The sequence below is a fragment of the Heliangelus exortis genome, chromosome 14 (assembly GCF_036169615.1).
Source record: "Heliangelus exortis chromosome 14, bHelExo1.hap1, whole genome shotgun sequence".
In the NCBI taxonomy this organism is placed as follows: Eukaryota; Metazoa; Chordata; class Aves; order Apodiformes; family Trochilidae; genus Heliangelus; species Heliangelus exortis.
This window is the reverse complement of record NC_092435.1, coordinates 16,907,413-16,922,225: the sequence shown is the minus strand read 5'-3', so window position 1 is coordinate 16,922,225 and position 14,813 is coordinate 16,907,413. Positions and strand designations below refer to the sequence as shown.

Genomic DNA, 14,813 nt, shown 5'->3' with positions numbered 1-14,813 from the left:
TTATAACACAGCCTTGGAGAGAAACCTTCCTATTCAGGCCTGATTATATAGTTTTAAATATTTACTAAGAAAAGACTTTTAATAAAGTCTGCAGATTGTTCATATGCTCTTTTAGAGAAGAGAGATTTGATTTTACACTGATGCTGCAGTGTGTGGGAGCCTTGAGGTTTTAAAATAAAAATGTATTACTTCTCTGAAATTGTGTTACTCGTGGGATTAGTGAGGACATAGCCAGGAGATGAAAGACAATGACTTGGTTACTAATTTTCTTACACATAATTATTCTCTTTTCTTTGTTTTTTTGACAGCCTTGTGTAACAATGAGTCCTTTTTTAAAAAAATGGGGGTTTTTTTGTATCTGTCATAGATCTGAGCTGTTGGGTTATTGTCTACCTAAGTAAACCATGGAGAGAATGAAGCATTGCTGAGGGTCTTGTCCAGTGCTTCTGGAGGAGGAAAGCAGCTCTTGAGCTTGTAACATCTACTGATGAAAATAGGATGTTAGTTAATAGAAACAGTGATTCTGTGGCATCATATTCATGATGTGAAAATACAATTTTGACAAAACTCCCTAGAAACATAATAATATTTTGTTTGCTGGTCAGCCAGGTACATTTTGTTGGAAGCTGAAAGATGTTCTGTCTTTTGAAACCTCAAATAAGGGGAACATTACTGCAGTGCTGCTTGTTGCAGCTCATTACCAACTCAATTAATTGACTTATGTGTGGGTCTCTAGCAGTTTGTGTTCTTGGCCACCAAACTATCTGAAGACACCAGTGATATTCCTGAAGTATGGTGTTAATGGCCATTCCAGAGCTGCTGAGGTTTGCACCATCATGCAAAAAATGGAAGGCATCTCCAGTTGTGCCAGGAATAGCAGAGCACTGGATGGTGTGAAGAGGAAAAACAGCATTCTAAAAATAACCAGGATGATTATAACCACATCCACTCTCTGTTTGGAAGGACAAAATATAACTAAAGGCTGTTGTGCTTTATTCCCTGCAACCTCTTTCTTTAGGATGATCATTTTCCTGCTACTGTTCTGCAGAGCTTTTTCTGAAGTTGTTTTCCTAAGTTTTGTTGTTCCGTGGTGCTTGCATATGGTATAAGTCAATGTAACTATAATGTTGGAACCTTTTTAGCTATATGAACCAAGCTCTTAATTTTTTTGTTTCAGTTGGCAAACTGATTATTAACTTGAAATCATTCTGCTGCAGTGAGCACACCAAATTTTTGTGAGCAGTAGTGGCCACATTCCCTGAGTCCCACTTCACAAAAAAGTCTGTGTCCTGCAGTCAGATTTGGTGGCTCATTTTCTTTATTTAAAATATTTTGCTCTCAATACATCATCAATACATCTCAATACACTTGAGATGCAGAATCTCATTGCCAGACTATCTGGGGACTGGCAAACCCAGATTTTTTTCTCATTTTTGAAGCAACAGCATCGTCCAACACCATTGCACAATAAATTGCAAAGAAACAACTCAAAACCCCCTGATGTGTTTCTTCTGGGTGATAAGCAGAATATCTCAGCAGTCTTCAGGGTTTCTTTTTGTTAAGGAACATGGAGCCCTGCTCCTGGGAGTTATCACTCTCCTCCTTTCTCTAAAATGACCCTCACTGCCTTCAGGTGTGTCAGATGTAACCCAGCTGCTCTTTGGCTTTGCCTTGCATGTTCTTCTCATATTATTCCACCATAAAGAGGGAATATTGAACATGCACCTCACTGCCTCTCTCTGAGAAGCACTTTGTGTATCTGACACCAGCAAATCTACCCCAGTTCATGCCTGGAGCTCTTGTTGCTGCAATCCAGCTGAGATGCAATGATGCTGATGGATGCTCTCATCCCTTTTGCTGCTTTCCTGTCCCCCTGTGTTTTTGTCACCCCTCTGCATCACATCAGCAGGATCTCCCCAAGCAGGAGCAGTAGTGTGCTGCATCTCCACAAGTTTTGACTTTGTGATGAGCCCTCAAAGGGAATTTTATTTTTTTTTTCAGTTAGTGATTTCCCGGTGGGTTTTTTTGTTGTTTTTTTGATGGGTTTTTTTGTTTTTGTGGTGTTGGGAGGTTTTTGGGGGGTTTTTTTTGTGTGTGTTTTTTTGTTTTTTGGGGTTTTTTTTTGTGCCTCTTCCTTTTCCTGCTGATACCAACTGTGATGATACAAGGAGGAGTCTTTCACCCCATGCCTCCTATTTCTTCCCCAGTAAGTGAACTCTGACAGACGACTTTCCCGCTTTCACTGTGTGAGATGCTTCACCAGCAACCTCTTATTCCTTTTCACCAGACCTAATTAATATGCAAACATTTTGTTTCCCTTTTTTGTTCTCTTTTAACCAGTTTGGCAATACCTGCTACTGCAACTCAGTCTTACAGGCACTTTATTTTTGTCGTCCGTTTCGGGAAAAAGTTTTGGCGTACAAAGTGCAGCCTCGAAAGAAGGAAAGCCTCCTGACCTGCCTCTCTGATCTCTTCAACAGTATTGCTACACAAAAGAAGAAGGTGGGAGTCATCCCACCCAAGAAATTTATTTCCCGATTGAGGAAAGAAAATGGTAAATGAAGAAATGAAATTGGGTTTTGCAGATTGAAGCGTTGGAGATGTGAGCGGATAAAATGTAAACAGGGCTTCCTTTTTAAGTGAGTCCAACCTCTCAGGTTTTAACAGATGTCAGGGAAGTTTTGGAACTTGTGTTTGTGCTGTGAATTTCACCACCTTTCTAGGATAGGAACGGAGATTAGAGCAGAATTGTGTTCTGTCATTAGAGGATTATTTGGCTCTCTCTGGTTCTGTACATGCTCAGACCGTGTCCCCAAGTCTCAGTGCTCCATCACATTGGTGTTGGCATCTGTGGAGCTCTGCTGCAGGTCAGCACACTTCAGGTCCTTCCTAGATATTGTCATGGGCCAAACCAACCTCCTGGAGTTGGTCAGAGTAGAATTCTCTGAGGAAATTTTACCTCTCTTAGCCTGCTTTCTCACAGCTGTGGTAGGATAAATTCCTTATGATGAAAAGTAGTGGTTATTTCCCAGGGCTGCTTTATGGAGGAAGAGTTTTGTATGTTGATTTATCATCTCTGCTTGAACTTCAAAAGATAAGAGACTTCTAACAGGGGATTTTTGCCCCTTGATGCTGGACTCAATGAATTAATGGCCCCAGGCAACAAAATCTGAATTTCTTTTTTTTTCTCCCTCCCCAAAGTAAAAAAGAACCAACCAAAAAAAAACCCCAAAACCAATAATGGTTTTCTTAGTTCCAAGAAATGGTCAAAATAAGTTTCCTTTGTTGTTTTGTAGCTGCCTGTTTCTTGCAACCTGAGGAATAGCTGAGGGTAACCTCATGTCCCTTGTTTGGACACCAAAGTCCAATTCTTCAAAGGCTCTTTAACCCACAGTTTTCTAAAAAGGTTGAGAAGGGGAAGGGTGCATGCTGATTGGTACCTTGATATTATGAAGTTATCTGTATTTTTTCACTCTCCTTGATCTCTTTCTTTCCAGAATTATTTGATAATTACATGCAGCAGGATGCACACGAATTCCTAAACTACCTACTTAACACTATTGCTGACTTACTCCAAGAAGAGAAAAAACAGGAGAAGCAGAATGGCAAACTCCAGAATGGCAGCATTGAGAGTGAGGAAGGAGACAAGAGTGAGCTGACCTGGGTCCATGAAATCTTCCAAGGAACACTAACCAATGAAACCAGATGTCTTAACTGTGAGGCTGTACGTTCAAACCAAACCCAAACCTCTTACTAGATTTTTCACAGGTTCTGGATCATTTTCCCTAATACTAAGCACACTTTTTCATTTATTAGGATAGATGAAATTGCACTCTCTCTATTAAAATATGGAGCATAGCCTATTTTAGGACTGTATCACCTCTCTGTTCAAACCAATACTCATTAAGGTATGTTTCTGAGAAAAAGCATAGTGTTTTTCCTGTTCCTCCTCCCTTTTCCATCAAGGCAGTCTGCACCTGGCTGATACAAGCTGCCTTTTTGTCTTCATGTTATTCCCTGTGTCAGTGATTGACAGTTTATGTTGTGTTTCTCCATGAGAGTTGCTCAGTATTTATTTCACTTGGGGTTTAACTGAATTTCTTGAGCTGGAAGTCTGTGCTTCTCCATGCTGGTCCTTTGTCACTTTCTTTGAGAGCAAAAGAAATGTCATAAAGTCTAAAATTAGAAGAACCACACCAGCTTCAGACCAGGAATTTGTAGTTAGCCATGTGCTATGTCTGATTTAATATTTCTAAAAAAAACCAAACCAAACCAAAAACCTGGATAGGGAGAGAAAAAAAAAAAAGAGAAGTGATTACAACTGAAATGATTGTTCTTGGCATTTTATTCCTAAAATTATGGCTATGTGGTGAATAAAAGCTCTAAGAATGACATGAACAAGATTCTGCCTCTAGAATTTTGAAATTAAATGTGACTGTTCCACAAATGAAAAGATGGTTTTCCTAACTGCTAACCCATTTAATTGAAAAACCCATCTGCCTTTCTCTGTGCTTCCTCTAAGTATTTAATGTTAAACTCTGAAATGCAGCAGAAAGCTATGTCAGTCTGCAATTAAAGCTTTTCCAGCTCTGAGAGCTCTGTGTGGTTAAAAACTTGGCTTTGCCAGTGAAGAGAGCAGATATGGCTTGAGATCTCAAGGGGGAGAGATGTTTTGCAGGAAAGGTTTTAGGGGTTATTTTTGTTGTTGTTGTTTTGGATTTTTTTAATGGGTATTGTGTTTGGTTTTCTGTGGTGGGTTGTTTTTTTTTTTAGTGTTTTTGTTGCTTTTTTTTTTTCTAATATTCCATATTCCTCTCTGGATTGTACCAACACATCAAATGAGTTCTTCACTTTTAATTTCCTTCAATAAAGGGCCTCTCTCTGTGTGTATTTATTTTTTTATCACAAAGCTTTCTACTTGTAACCAGGACTTTGCACTGTTGCAGAAATGGTTAAAAGAAATCTGCCAGTTCAAAACTGTTATGAAATATTTCTTCTCTTTTTTTTTTTTTTTTTCAAGGTTAGTAGCAAAGATGAGGACTTTCTGGATCTGTCGGTTGATGTGGAACAAAATACATCTATTACACACTGTCTGAGGTAAATGAAAATATTTGGAAATGGAAAATAAACCCCTGCTCTTGCTCAGAAGGCAAGAGCCCAACTTATTTGCTCTGTTGTGCAGCAGTTGTAGGCTCTGACTTCAGGTAAAAGGTGTTGTGTTCATGGTACTGTTCATTTTATCTTGGTTTTTGAAGCTGCTGGGTTCTTTTAGTAATTAATGAGTAGAGTGATTTAGTGGTAGGTGAGATTGATTTTCACTTTCTTCTGTGGAGATTTTAATTTGTTGCATCATATAGTGAGATTTTATCAAAACTAAACATGGTATGTGTTGCTTCATAATAAAATCTTGTTTATTTTAAGATTTTTTATTGTACTTCAGGTGTCCTGATGTTTGTGGTGAGGTGGTTTATCTTTTTTTCTTTTTTTTTTTTTTTTTTTTTTTTCCCCTGATAGAAATTTGCTCCATGTATTTGACTGCTAGATCCAAGGCTTATCAGCTGCTGGGATACTGAAAAAGCTGCATATAGCATCTGGCTTTTTAATAGCTGATAATGGATGTATAATTGCCAGGAGCTGAAAGATCACCTGGGCTTTGGCCAGTCCGTGGCTAATGGTGATTTTTCTTAACATTTACTGGCTGCCACCTAAGAAAACACAGAGTGACTACCTCTGGAAACAAAATACAATCACCTTGTTGCTGTTTTTTTGGGGCAAACATGCTGGGTAATAAAGTTTGCAGTTAATACTTGAGGGGGTTATTTCTAAATTTTTCCAGCTGAACATTGGTGCTGCACCCCAAGACCAGGGCAGATACACCTGAAATGTGTTTGGGAGGGTATGAATAATATAACTAAGAGGAATTTCATCTTCTGTGTGTTGCTTTGTTGGGTTTTTTTTCCCAGCATTATTAGCAGTAACTTTTAACTGGATGCTCTGATAAATGTTCCTGTTTCTCTGACTTTTCTTTCATTTCTACAGAGGATTTAGTAATACAGAAACTCTGTGCAGTGAATATAAATACTATTGTGAGCAGTGCCGGAGTAAACAGGAAGCACAGAAGAGGTAAGGTTCAAAAATACAAATATTCTCTTAAAATGGGCAACTGCTGGAAAAAATGGACCTTGTGAATCCATTTAAAAGAAACCTAAGTCTCTCTTTGGGGCTGTGTCTGGTGAGGAAACGTAGAGAGACCACGGGATGTTGTGGCAACCTTATCAGAGAGAAATGAAGAGCTTAATTTTGTATTCCTCCCAGAAGAATTTATATCTGGTACTTCCAGACACTCACATTTTCCCCACTTGGAATTAATCAGCTTAAACCCACTGAAAACCACCCCATCTGCTTTCACTATAAATGCTACAGACAAAAATATAATTTCTCACCTTATAATTGGTCACAGCCCGAGCAGCAAGACAGATTTAGTCCATCCATTTCTTCCCATGGGTGTGGCAAAAAAATGGATGTTTTCAACATAAACAATTTCCCTGCATTCAGATGTCTGCTGTTTACTTAATAGTCCAGAATAAATATTGCCTCTTCTCACTGGAATATAGATGAGCAAAAAGCAGCCTTTTGAAAACCTTCATCAACACTTTAGATGCTTTTTCAGAAGATCCATCCTATTAAAAGGCTTCTTGAGCAAAGCTTTGGTTTTGGTGATCTTCTAACCCTTTGTTCTTTGTTTAATATATTTTTCTGCTTCAGAATGAGAGTGAAAAAGTTGCCCATGATTTTAGCTCTGCACTTAAAAAGGTTCAAATACATGGACCAGCTGCACCGCTACACCAAACTCTCCTACCGTGTCGTCTTTCCCTTGGAGCTCCGGCTCTTTAACACCTCAGGAGATGCCACAAACCCTGACAGAATGTATGACCTCGTGGCTGTGGTTGTTCACTGTGGCAGGTACGTTGGGTTTATGCTTTTTGGACCTTAAATCCCTTTCTTTGAAGTTTCAAATGAGTCCATCACCCCTGCGACGTTTATTTTTTTTTTTTTTCACGGAGGAGCATGTTAAGCAGTGTCAGAGCTAGTTGACCCAAAGCATTATTTCTTTTTCTTTTGGAAAAAAAAAAAGTGTTTTGGCCTTTTGTTACTTTTGTACTCCTTTAAATTTTCTTTCTGAAGACATAGTCTAAGGTTTTCACTTCTATCAGCTTTCCAATACAGTGGCAAGTCAGACAAGTCATTTCTTCAAGTGAGAGATGGTTTTGTAAAAAAAAACCAACAAAACAAATCAACAAATAAAATCCCCACCCCTAATCCTACTTCCCAGGAAAGCTAAATAAAAACAAATCTTGGAAAAACACTTATTAAAATAGTACTAATTTTCCTGTTCTCATGTTAAACCATAGAAGGTTTTTTGGAAGCTGGCGCCACCCTGTGGAGCAACCCCTGTACTGCTGATTTTTCAAAATACCCTTATTCTCTTCATTAATTTTTCTGTTGTTCATGTGGCTTTAATTCTGTTTTTAAAAGCAAAGAGGCAAAATTTTTAAGAAGAAAGCAGGCCTGGAAAGCAAAATAAAATTTATAACGGCCTTCTGGGAGAGTGTGAGTTTTAAAGCTGTAAGTTTTGAGCACATGTTTTGAGAAGCAAGACAATATAATCAAACAGTTTTATGGAATAAATTTAGTATAAGCAAACGACATTTTAGGTGATTTCTGTTGTGGTACAGTTGTTGCATTTCAAACTTATTTTTATAATTTTAAGGCCTCATCCTATGCATTTTCTTCTGAAGATTGTTAACTGGCTTTACCTGTTACTACACTTGTACATTTTAACAACAGTGAGAATTCAGAGGTGTTAAATGACTTGGCTTTTTCTTCTCAAACCCAGAGACAGAGCTTTTAGGAGGTCTGTGACCTCTTCTGGTTTCAGTTCAGAAAAGTGGGAACAAGAGTCACAGAAAATCTGTCTGCAGCCAGCTTTAGGCTAAGCCACACCAGGAATTTTTTTAAAAAATCAAATATTTCAGACAGTTATTAATATTTCTCAGCAGTGGTAGAAAAACTCAGAAGTGGTAAATGCAACAACACAGGGGTTGAAATAACTGGCTTTTAACTTGGGTTATTTTGGAATATGTGACAGACTCTCTGAAATACAGACCAAAGTACATATTTTGAATAGATTATATTTGGCAAGTAGCAAAGACTAATTCTAATTCAAGCAATTTGTCAAAAACTGAGAACCTAAACAATGTTTTTGGGTAGTAGTGGACAAAGTTAAGAGCCAGGAGGTCTAACTTTACCAGTAACACCAAGGGTAGAGCAGAGAGCAGTGGTCCTGCCTTTGGAAGGCACAAGAGAAAGAAGTTTTAAATCCTTTTTTTTTGTTATTTTTCTCTTGGCAGTGGTCCAAATCGTGGACATTATATCACCATTGTGAAGAGCCATGGCTTCTGGTTGCTGTTTGATGATGACATTGTAGAGGTAGGTGTCCTTTCACATGGTGAAAATGAGGGGGCTTTTTAGTTTTTTGTAGGCAGTTTTCCTTGAAAAATTCCAAGTGTAGAAAACCTGTAAAAAAAAAAAAAAATTTTGGAGACTGTAGTAAGATCCTGAGGTATACAAAGATGTTTGGGCTGTTTGCAATGATTTTTAAACAATCTGCTCAAGCAAATATTTCCTTAAGTTTTCTACTAACATACCTGTAAAGATTAACATCCAAAATATTTTGGATATTCTTTATGTTTTATTTATATTTTGGATATTCTGGAGCTTCTTTTTTATACAGACAAAAACGTCCTGTTTGTCTCTGAGATCTCATGGTCAAGGGGAAGGCCTGATGCTGGGTGTTTAAATAAGGGCAGCAAAATCCTTATTTGTGTTGAAATTATGATGATTTTCATCCTCAGCTGTTATTTTTTTAGAATCTTTGCCTAGCTTTGAGCACCAAGGTGATTTCCTGGTGACTTAGGTAGCCTGCATGACCACAAACAGTTGCCTTTCTCCCATTATTATATTTTGAGGGCTGCTTTCCTGTCATTACATACTTCATGACTCAAGTATGTGATTGTGGCAGCTAATTTTGGAAACAGTGTTTGATCAATGCTTTTAAGTGCAAGTATTCACTCTCCTTCTCATCCAGGAATTAAACTTTACATTTTTTAAGTAGATGTAGAATAACCACCTTGTTCTATATTTGTTTTCTCTCTGTCACTTCTGTGTTGTATCTTAGCTTTTAGGTCAAAACAGATTTTTTATTTTTTTGTCTCCAGGCTCTGTTGGCACTTTTATAGATGTGCCAAAACACAGCTTTTAAATATATGCTGCCTTTTATTGGACAACAAATTCAAGGAGCTGTCACAAGGGAGCTAGAATGCAGTTCCTCTCCCCTGGAGGAATGCTTTTTTTCCCTTTAAATTGCTTCTCTAACTTCAATCATGGCTTTCTTTTTTAAAATTCATCTTCTTTCACAGAGTTTACCTGAAAGGCTGTAAAAATAAAGCTCTTTGATCTGAAATTTCTATTTTTTTGTATTTTCCATGATTCTTTGAGCTGTCACTATCTCGATGAGGGTTGGCAATGGAATCCTGTCGTGTAGCACAACCTCTGCCACCACTACTGATCTGGAAGTTTAAGATTCCTTTTCCTGCTAGAAGACTCTCCCTGGCTGGTGAAATTTAGGCTTTTTTTTTTCCCCACCAGTGGAGAGCATGAAAAACTGCACCAGTCACATCCTTGGCCCTCCCTGGTGAACATTTGCTCCTCCTCACCCTATTTTGAAGAGCTCAGCACAAGGATTCCTGCTGGCTCTGTCCCAGAGGAGCTTTTCACTGCCTCTCCATTGTACCTGTTTGTGGTAAACATCAAGCTCAGCTCCTGCCTCCCTCTCCCTTTCCTTGACCTTCTAGAATTCACCTGAATTTTCAGGAGAACAGAGTAGCAGAGACTTTTCTCTCTGATGCTACAGGCTGATGGAAAAGAAGTAGCTGTGGCTTTACTCATCTGTTTTCTCTCCCTGCTTACTCATCAGCTCTTGAGGATTAGTTCCTTACTACTGCTGTTAGCTAAGTCACTCAGAAAGGGAAGGAAAGCCCCAAGGGCTTTTGTCAGTTCCATCTGCTGCCTGAAGGGATGTGACCATCTACTCCAAACTTGATGCCACCACCATGTCTGTGATGGGTCCTGAGGTGGCACCACAGAATATGAGTTGCTGTGCATGGAATTACAGAGGTTGTCCTCAAAAATGAAGTGGTGTAAAACCCAAAGTCCCTAAAACACGAGTTTTGCATAAATTTGTGGGTTTGGGGCTAACCACAGGAGCCTTCTGCTCTTCAGAGGCTTTTAAGAACATGCAAGTAGGAGATTTTTTGTAATTTTGATTTTTTTATGTTTTGGAGATTGAACGTTCTAGGTGTGAACTGGCTACATAAAGCAGGTATGGGTCAGCAGGCTTCAGAAGATGAGTCCAAAGCCCTTGTACCTGCATACAGATTTTTTTCAAGTGAAAGAAAACATAGGAGGAAGCTTTTTTCCCCTCTTAAATCCAGTTAAAAATCATTGTTGCAGTTTTGGCAAGGGATGTGAATGAATAGCTGTGGATTGTCAAGAGGAAGTATTTTATCCTTATTACCCTCTAAATGTCAGAAGTGGTGAAATCATATTTATTTATCTGTTTGGATTTGGTTGGAAGGCCAGCCTTCAATTAAATGGAAGAGAGATGATAATCAAACATACAACAGCATATGTGAAAAGCAACTGCATCAAATCCAGGAGACAGATCAGTCCAAATGGGATACAGTGCCAAGAAAAATTAATTGAGAAACCTGAGGAAATGATCTCTGGTTTGTTTGATGTGTTGTCATTAGAGCAGCTGAGTGGTACCTCACAAGGTTTTTCTGAAACAGAGAGGGGTGAGTGTCCATCCAGGGAGTTCTCTAAATTGAGACAAGGGGGAGAATGGTTAAATGTCTTCACATTTTTAAGCATAATTAACAGGAAAAGTCATCTTCATGGCAGGTGAGGCTGCAGAATCCTAAAAGTAGTTGTGAAGCCATCAAAAGGTTTTCACTCTGAAGCTGCAGGCTGGATAAAATTTTGCTGTCTCTAAAAATGGGATCAACTAAGAATGGGAAGAATAGAGTCCACTTTCAGTTCCACACTGTTTTCTCTGGATAGTGGAATTAAAAAAGGAAGTCAGTTTTGGCATGATAAAGCTAAAAATATCTGCAGGAGGAATGAATCTCTATCAGATGGTTGAGATGCATTCAAAATGAGTTGTGGAAATAGACTTGATTTCATGGCAAGTTAGTTGACACTTAAAATAAAACATTTGAGTTGGCTGCTAAATATATTACAAGGACTGGAGAATGTTCTTTTGCTATTTTTCTGGTAAAATGTGTATCTAACAGGGTGTAGTAGAGGTTATGTTCATAAATTGTATGAAAATGCAAAAGCTTCTCTGACATCCCTGAATGGAGAAGAGAGGAGGGGGAAACATCTGGGTGGGTTTTTTTTCTTTTTTCTTTTTTTTTTTTTTTTCTTTTTCCCTATATTTTAACAAAAAATATTTAATAAAAAATGCTTAAAAACCCATTCAGGGGAGAATTTTTGCAGCTCTGTCCTGCAGGCAGTGCAGGTCAGTCATGGTAAAATTACCAGGAGCACTTGGAGGACTTCTCTAGGGGTCACAAGAACTTGAAAATCTGGAGTTACTTTCTCCTGGTGTTAAATCTCCTCAGGATTGTCCTTTTCTACTCCCAACTATACAAAAATCTTCTTTGCTGACCAATACCAGCTTTTCTATTTGCATGCCAAACCTGTAGTCAGGAAAGTAACACCAGGTACTCTTTTAAGGATACATTTTCATAGATCCCAATTTTTGAAGTCCCCCTGAAGACTGCAGCACTCTTGAGAGGTTTAGTATTTCATCTTAATTGCCTTTTTTTTTTTTTTTTCAATAGTGGATAAGGTGGGAAAAAATGTTTTGTTCCATTTGGGGGGATTCAGTGATACTAAAATGTCACTTTATTGATCCTGAGTGGCTTTCCAGCATCCCCCCTGAGAACTGGAAATAATTTTTGTCTGGGAAGGGGGCTTCTAGGGTGGTGTTTTGACTGACACTAATTATCATTCTCATTAATTTTCAGAAAATTGATGCCCAGGCCATTGAAGAATTCTATGGGTTAACATCAGACATTTCCAAAAACTCAGAATCTGGATATATCCTCTTCTACCAGTCGAGAGACTAAAGATATGTGTGTACAAATAAAAAAGGGATCAAGAAATGTCCAAATGGAACATGTTTGTGGCAGCAGCAGCAGTTCCTCCTTGTTGCTGTAGGACCAGGAGAGATCCAGGGGGGAACAAAGGTTTCTCCCTGCCATTTTTGGGGGATTAGTGCTGACTGCTGCAACAAGAAGAGCTCTTGTTCCAGTTTTCTTTCTGGGCTTTTTTTTTTTTTTAAAGTGCTATCTTCCAAAATCTGTGTTACCTCTACTTGAAACCTGGCTGCTTATTTGTTTGTGGACTGAAGAAGAGATTTAAAAGTAGCATTGTAGGATTTTTGACCATTTAATGTTGGCCTGAGGCTATACCTTGGTTTCTGCCATCGTCGTTTTTCTGTATTTTAGCAGAATGATTTCAATATTCAGTGGCAGCTGAAGGCATATTTTAGGATATGAGCAGCAGCTGGTTGCTGGATATTTTTGGTGACTCAGACTTGAGAAGCAGTACAAAGCTAAGACATATTGGAAATGTCAAGTCTGTAATTTTTATAAAAAAAAAAAAAAAAAAGATACAAAAAAACCCAAAACAAACACCAGACAAAAAACCTCTCTGCAGCATTGTAAGTTTCCCCGTTGTGAATTATCTGGGTCTTAGACAACACGAGCAGCACTGCTTCTTTTTTCTATTTTTATTTTTACTGTTCTGTTTCTTCTCCAGAAGGTACAGGGCTTCACCCACATGCAGCTTTATCGACTGTGCATTTTTCTTTGGAAGCAGAAGTTGTGACTCAAAGCCACCTTGCTGCAGATTCCAGGGGAGCAGAGCAGCAGCTCCCTTTGGAAGAACCTGTCTGGCAACCAGTTGCTGCAGAAGGTTGGGAGCTGCAGCTTTTCTTGGAGCTCTTGCATAAACCAAAAGTGCCCTCATTCTGAAGCAGGATCTGTTCCACTCTTGATGTCATCTGCAGTGAAACTGATGCAACTCTCCTCCTGAATCTGTGCTAATCCCCAGGAAGCCCCACTAACTGGGAAGGGTTAACCAAGGGAAAGCATTAGTGGTGGAACTAATCCAGTTGGTTTTGTAGCCTTCAAGATAACCAACAAGTAAGAAGGAAACCAAACAAACCAACCCAGACATTGCCTTGCTAAGTGTTCCTCATCTCTTAGTACTGTTTGTGTCCATCTGGGAATCACAACACCCCCTTAAAAATGCTTTTGATTGTTTTACCTCTCTAGGCCTTGCTTAACAAGGGAAATTGGGAGACTTGTGAAGACTGAAATCTGACATAATTATCCATTACGTGTGTATATGTGATAACCTCAAGGATAACTCAAAGAAACAGACTTAGGGAAGTTTGTGAGGAATCTCAGAAAAATCTTCTGTTAATTTTCTCTCTGACAAGTCCTGTTGCTGTGCCAAAGCTTCTTGTGGCTGGCTCTAAACTCCCCTTGGAAATGGGGATTTTTTTTTTTCTTTCTTCATCTTGTGAGGTGACAGGAGAGCTGTTGTTCCCTCTGTGGTTGTTCCCAGCACAGCCCTTCATGGTACCAACCAGTGGTTCTTCTTCTTGAGGACATTTAACTTATGCAATTTTGTGGCTTGTACAGGACATAAAAATATTTTTACCAAAATATTGTCCTCAGGAAAAAAACCCAACGTTTCACAAACAGTTTCTTGGCGTGGCTGTTGTGTGTTTTTTTCTTCATGGCCAGAAATGTCATGCTAGCAGTTAACTCCTGTCTTCAAAATGCAAATTAATCATTACCATTGTATTCCAGCTGGCTTCCAGGTTCCATTCTCCTGGCACATCACCTCTTCCAGAAGATAAAATACAGACATAGGGTTTTTTAATTATTTTTTATTATCCAGAGTACTGTCATTTAAAGAGACACATTCAGTGGCAGCAAACATTCTTGTCATCTTGTTCCTACTGTGTGAATATTGTTCCTGGCTAAGAGTCTTCTCTTGTTCACACACCAAGCTGTGAGTCCTCTCCAGAGGACTGGCATCACTAAGTCTTGCAAAAAAAAAAAAACAACAAAAACCCACAAAATAAATAAAAAAACAAACCAGAGGAAAAAAAAAAAAAGAGAGCACTGAGTTAAAAATAATCTAAACAGTAAATACAAAAATTAATGTAGTCCACTAGACATGTATTTTGTATATCTGGTGATAAGTTTTTACAAATAAAATACCTGACTTGAGAGAGAATATTGAAAGATATATACTATAGATTAAAAGCTGTTCAAAGTGCACTTTTGCTACAGATTTATAAGGAGACTAAAAGGAATTAAAATCAGAAGAGAATGGTGTGATGTTACTTCTGTATAATAAATGACCCCACCTGTCTCCAATAAAGGTCGTGGATGATCAAATGCAAGTGGCCCAAAGGCTTTTCCTTTCATTTCAACCCCAGGCAGGAATAAAAGGGATTGGTTTGGAGCTTCTCCCTCTGTCCTGGTGAGCTGAGGGGTCCTGACCCCTCTTGGCATGTGTACAACCTGTGTATAAGATGCTTATGGTGGCATTAGAGCTGGCAGAGGCCCCTGAATGGGGACTTTCTGAGCCATTGTTGCTCTAAA

General features: G+C 38.7%; 1 protein-coding gene across 3 annotated transcripts in view; it reads left to right on the top strand.

Moving 5' to 3' along the window:
* The window catches only part of LOC139802478 (ubiquitin carboxyl-terminal hydrolase 12-like), a 28,880-nt gene extending 14,269 nt beyond the window's left edge, over window positions 1-14,611 (top strand). For 2 of the 3 annotated variants that reach the window (XM_071757660.1, XM_071757661.1), the window contains exons 3-9: window positions 2,341-2,554; window positions 3,498-3,724; window positions 5,021-5,097; window positions 6,040-6,123; window positions 6,766-6,963; window positions 8,412-8,490; window positions 12,153-14,611. In XM_071757660.1, coding sequence (XP_071613761.1) covers window positions 2,341-2,554; window positions 3,498-3,724; window positions 5,021-5,097; window positions 6,040-6,123; window positions 6,766-6,963; window positions 8,412-8,490; window positions 12,153-12,254 — 981 coding nt within the window. In that variant the 3' untranslated portion in view covers window positions 12,255-14,611. Of the gene's footprint in view, window positions 1-2,340; window positions 2,555-3,497; window positions 3,725-5,020; window positions 5,098-6,039; window positions 6,124-6,765; window positions 6,964-8,411; window positions 8,491-12,152 lie in introns of those variants that run through there. The other variant, XM_071757663.1, reaches the window with a different exon arrangement.
* Window positions 14,612-14,813: the final 202 nt, after the last annotated feature.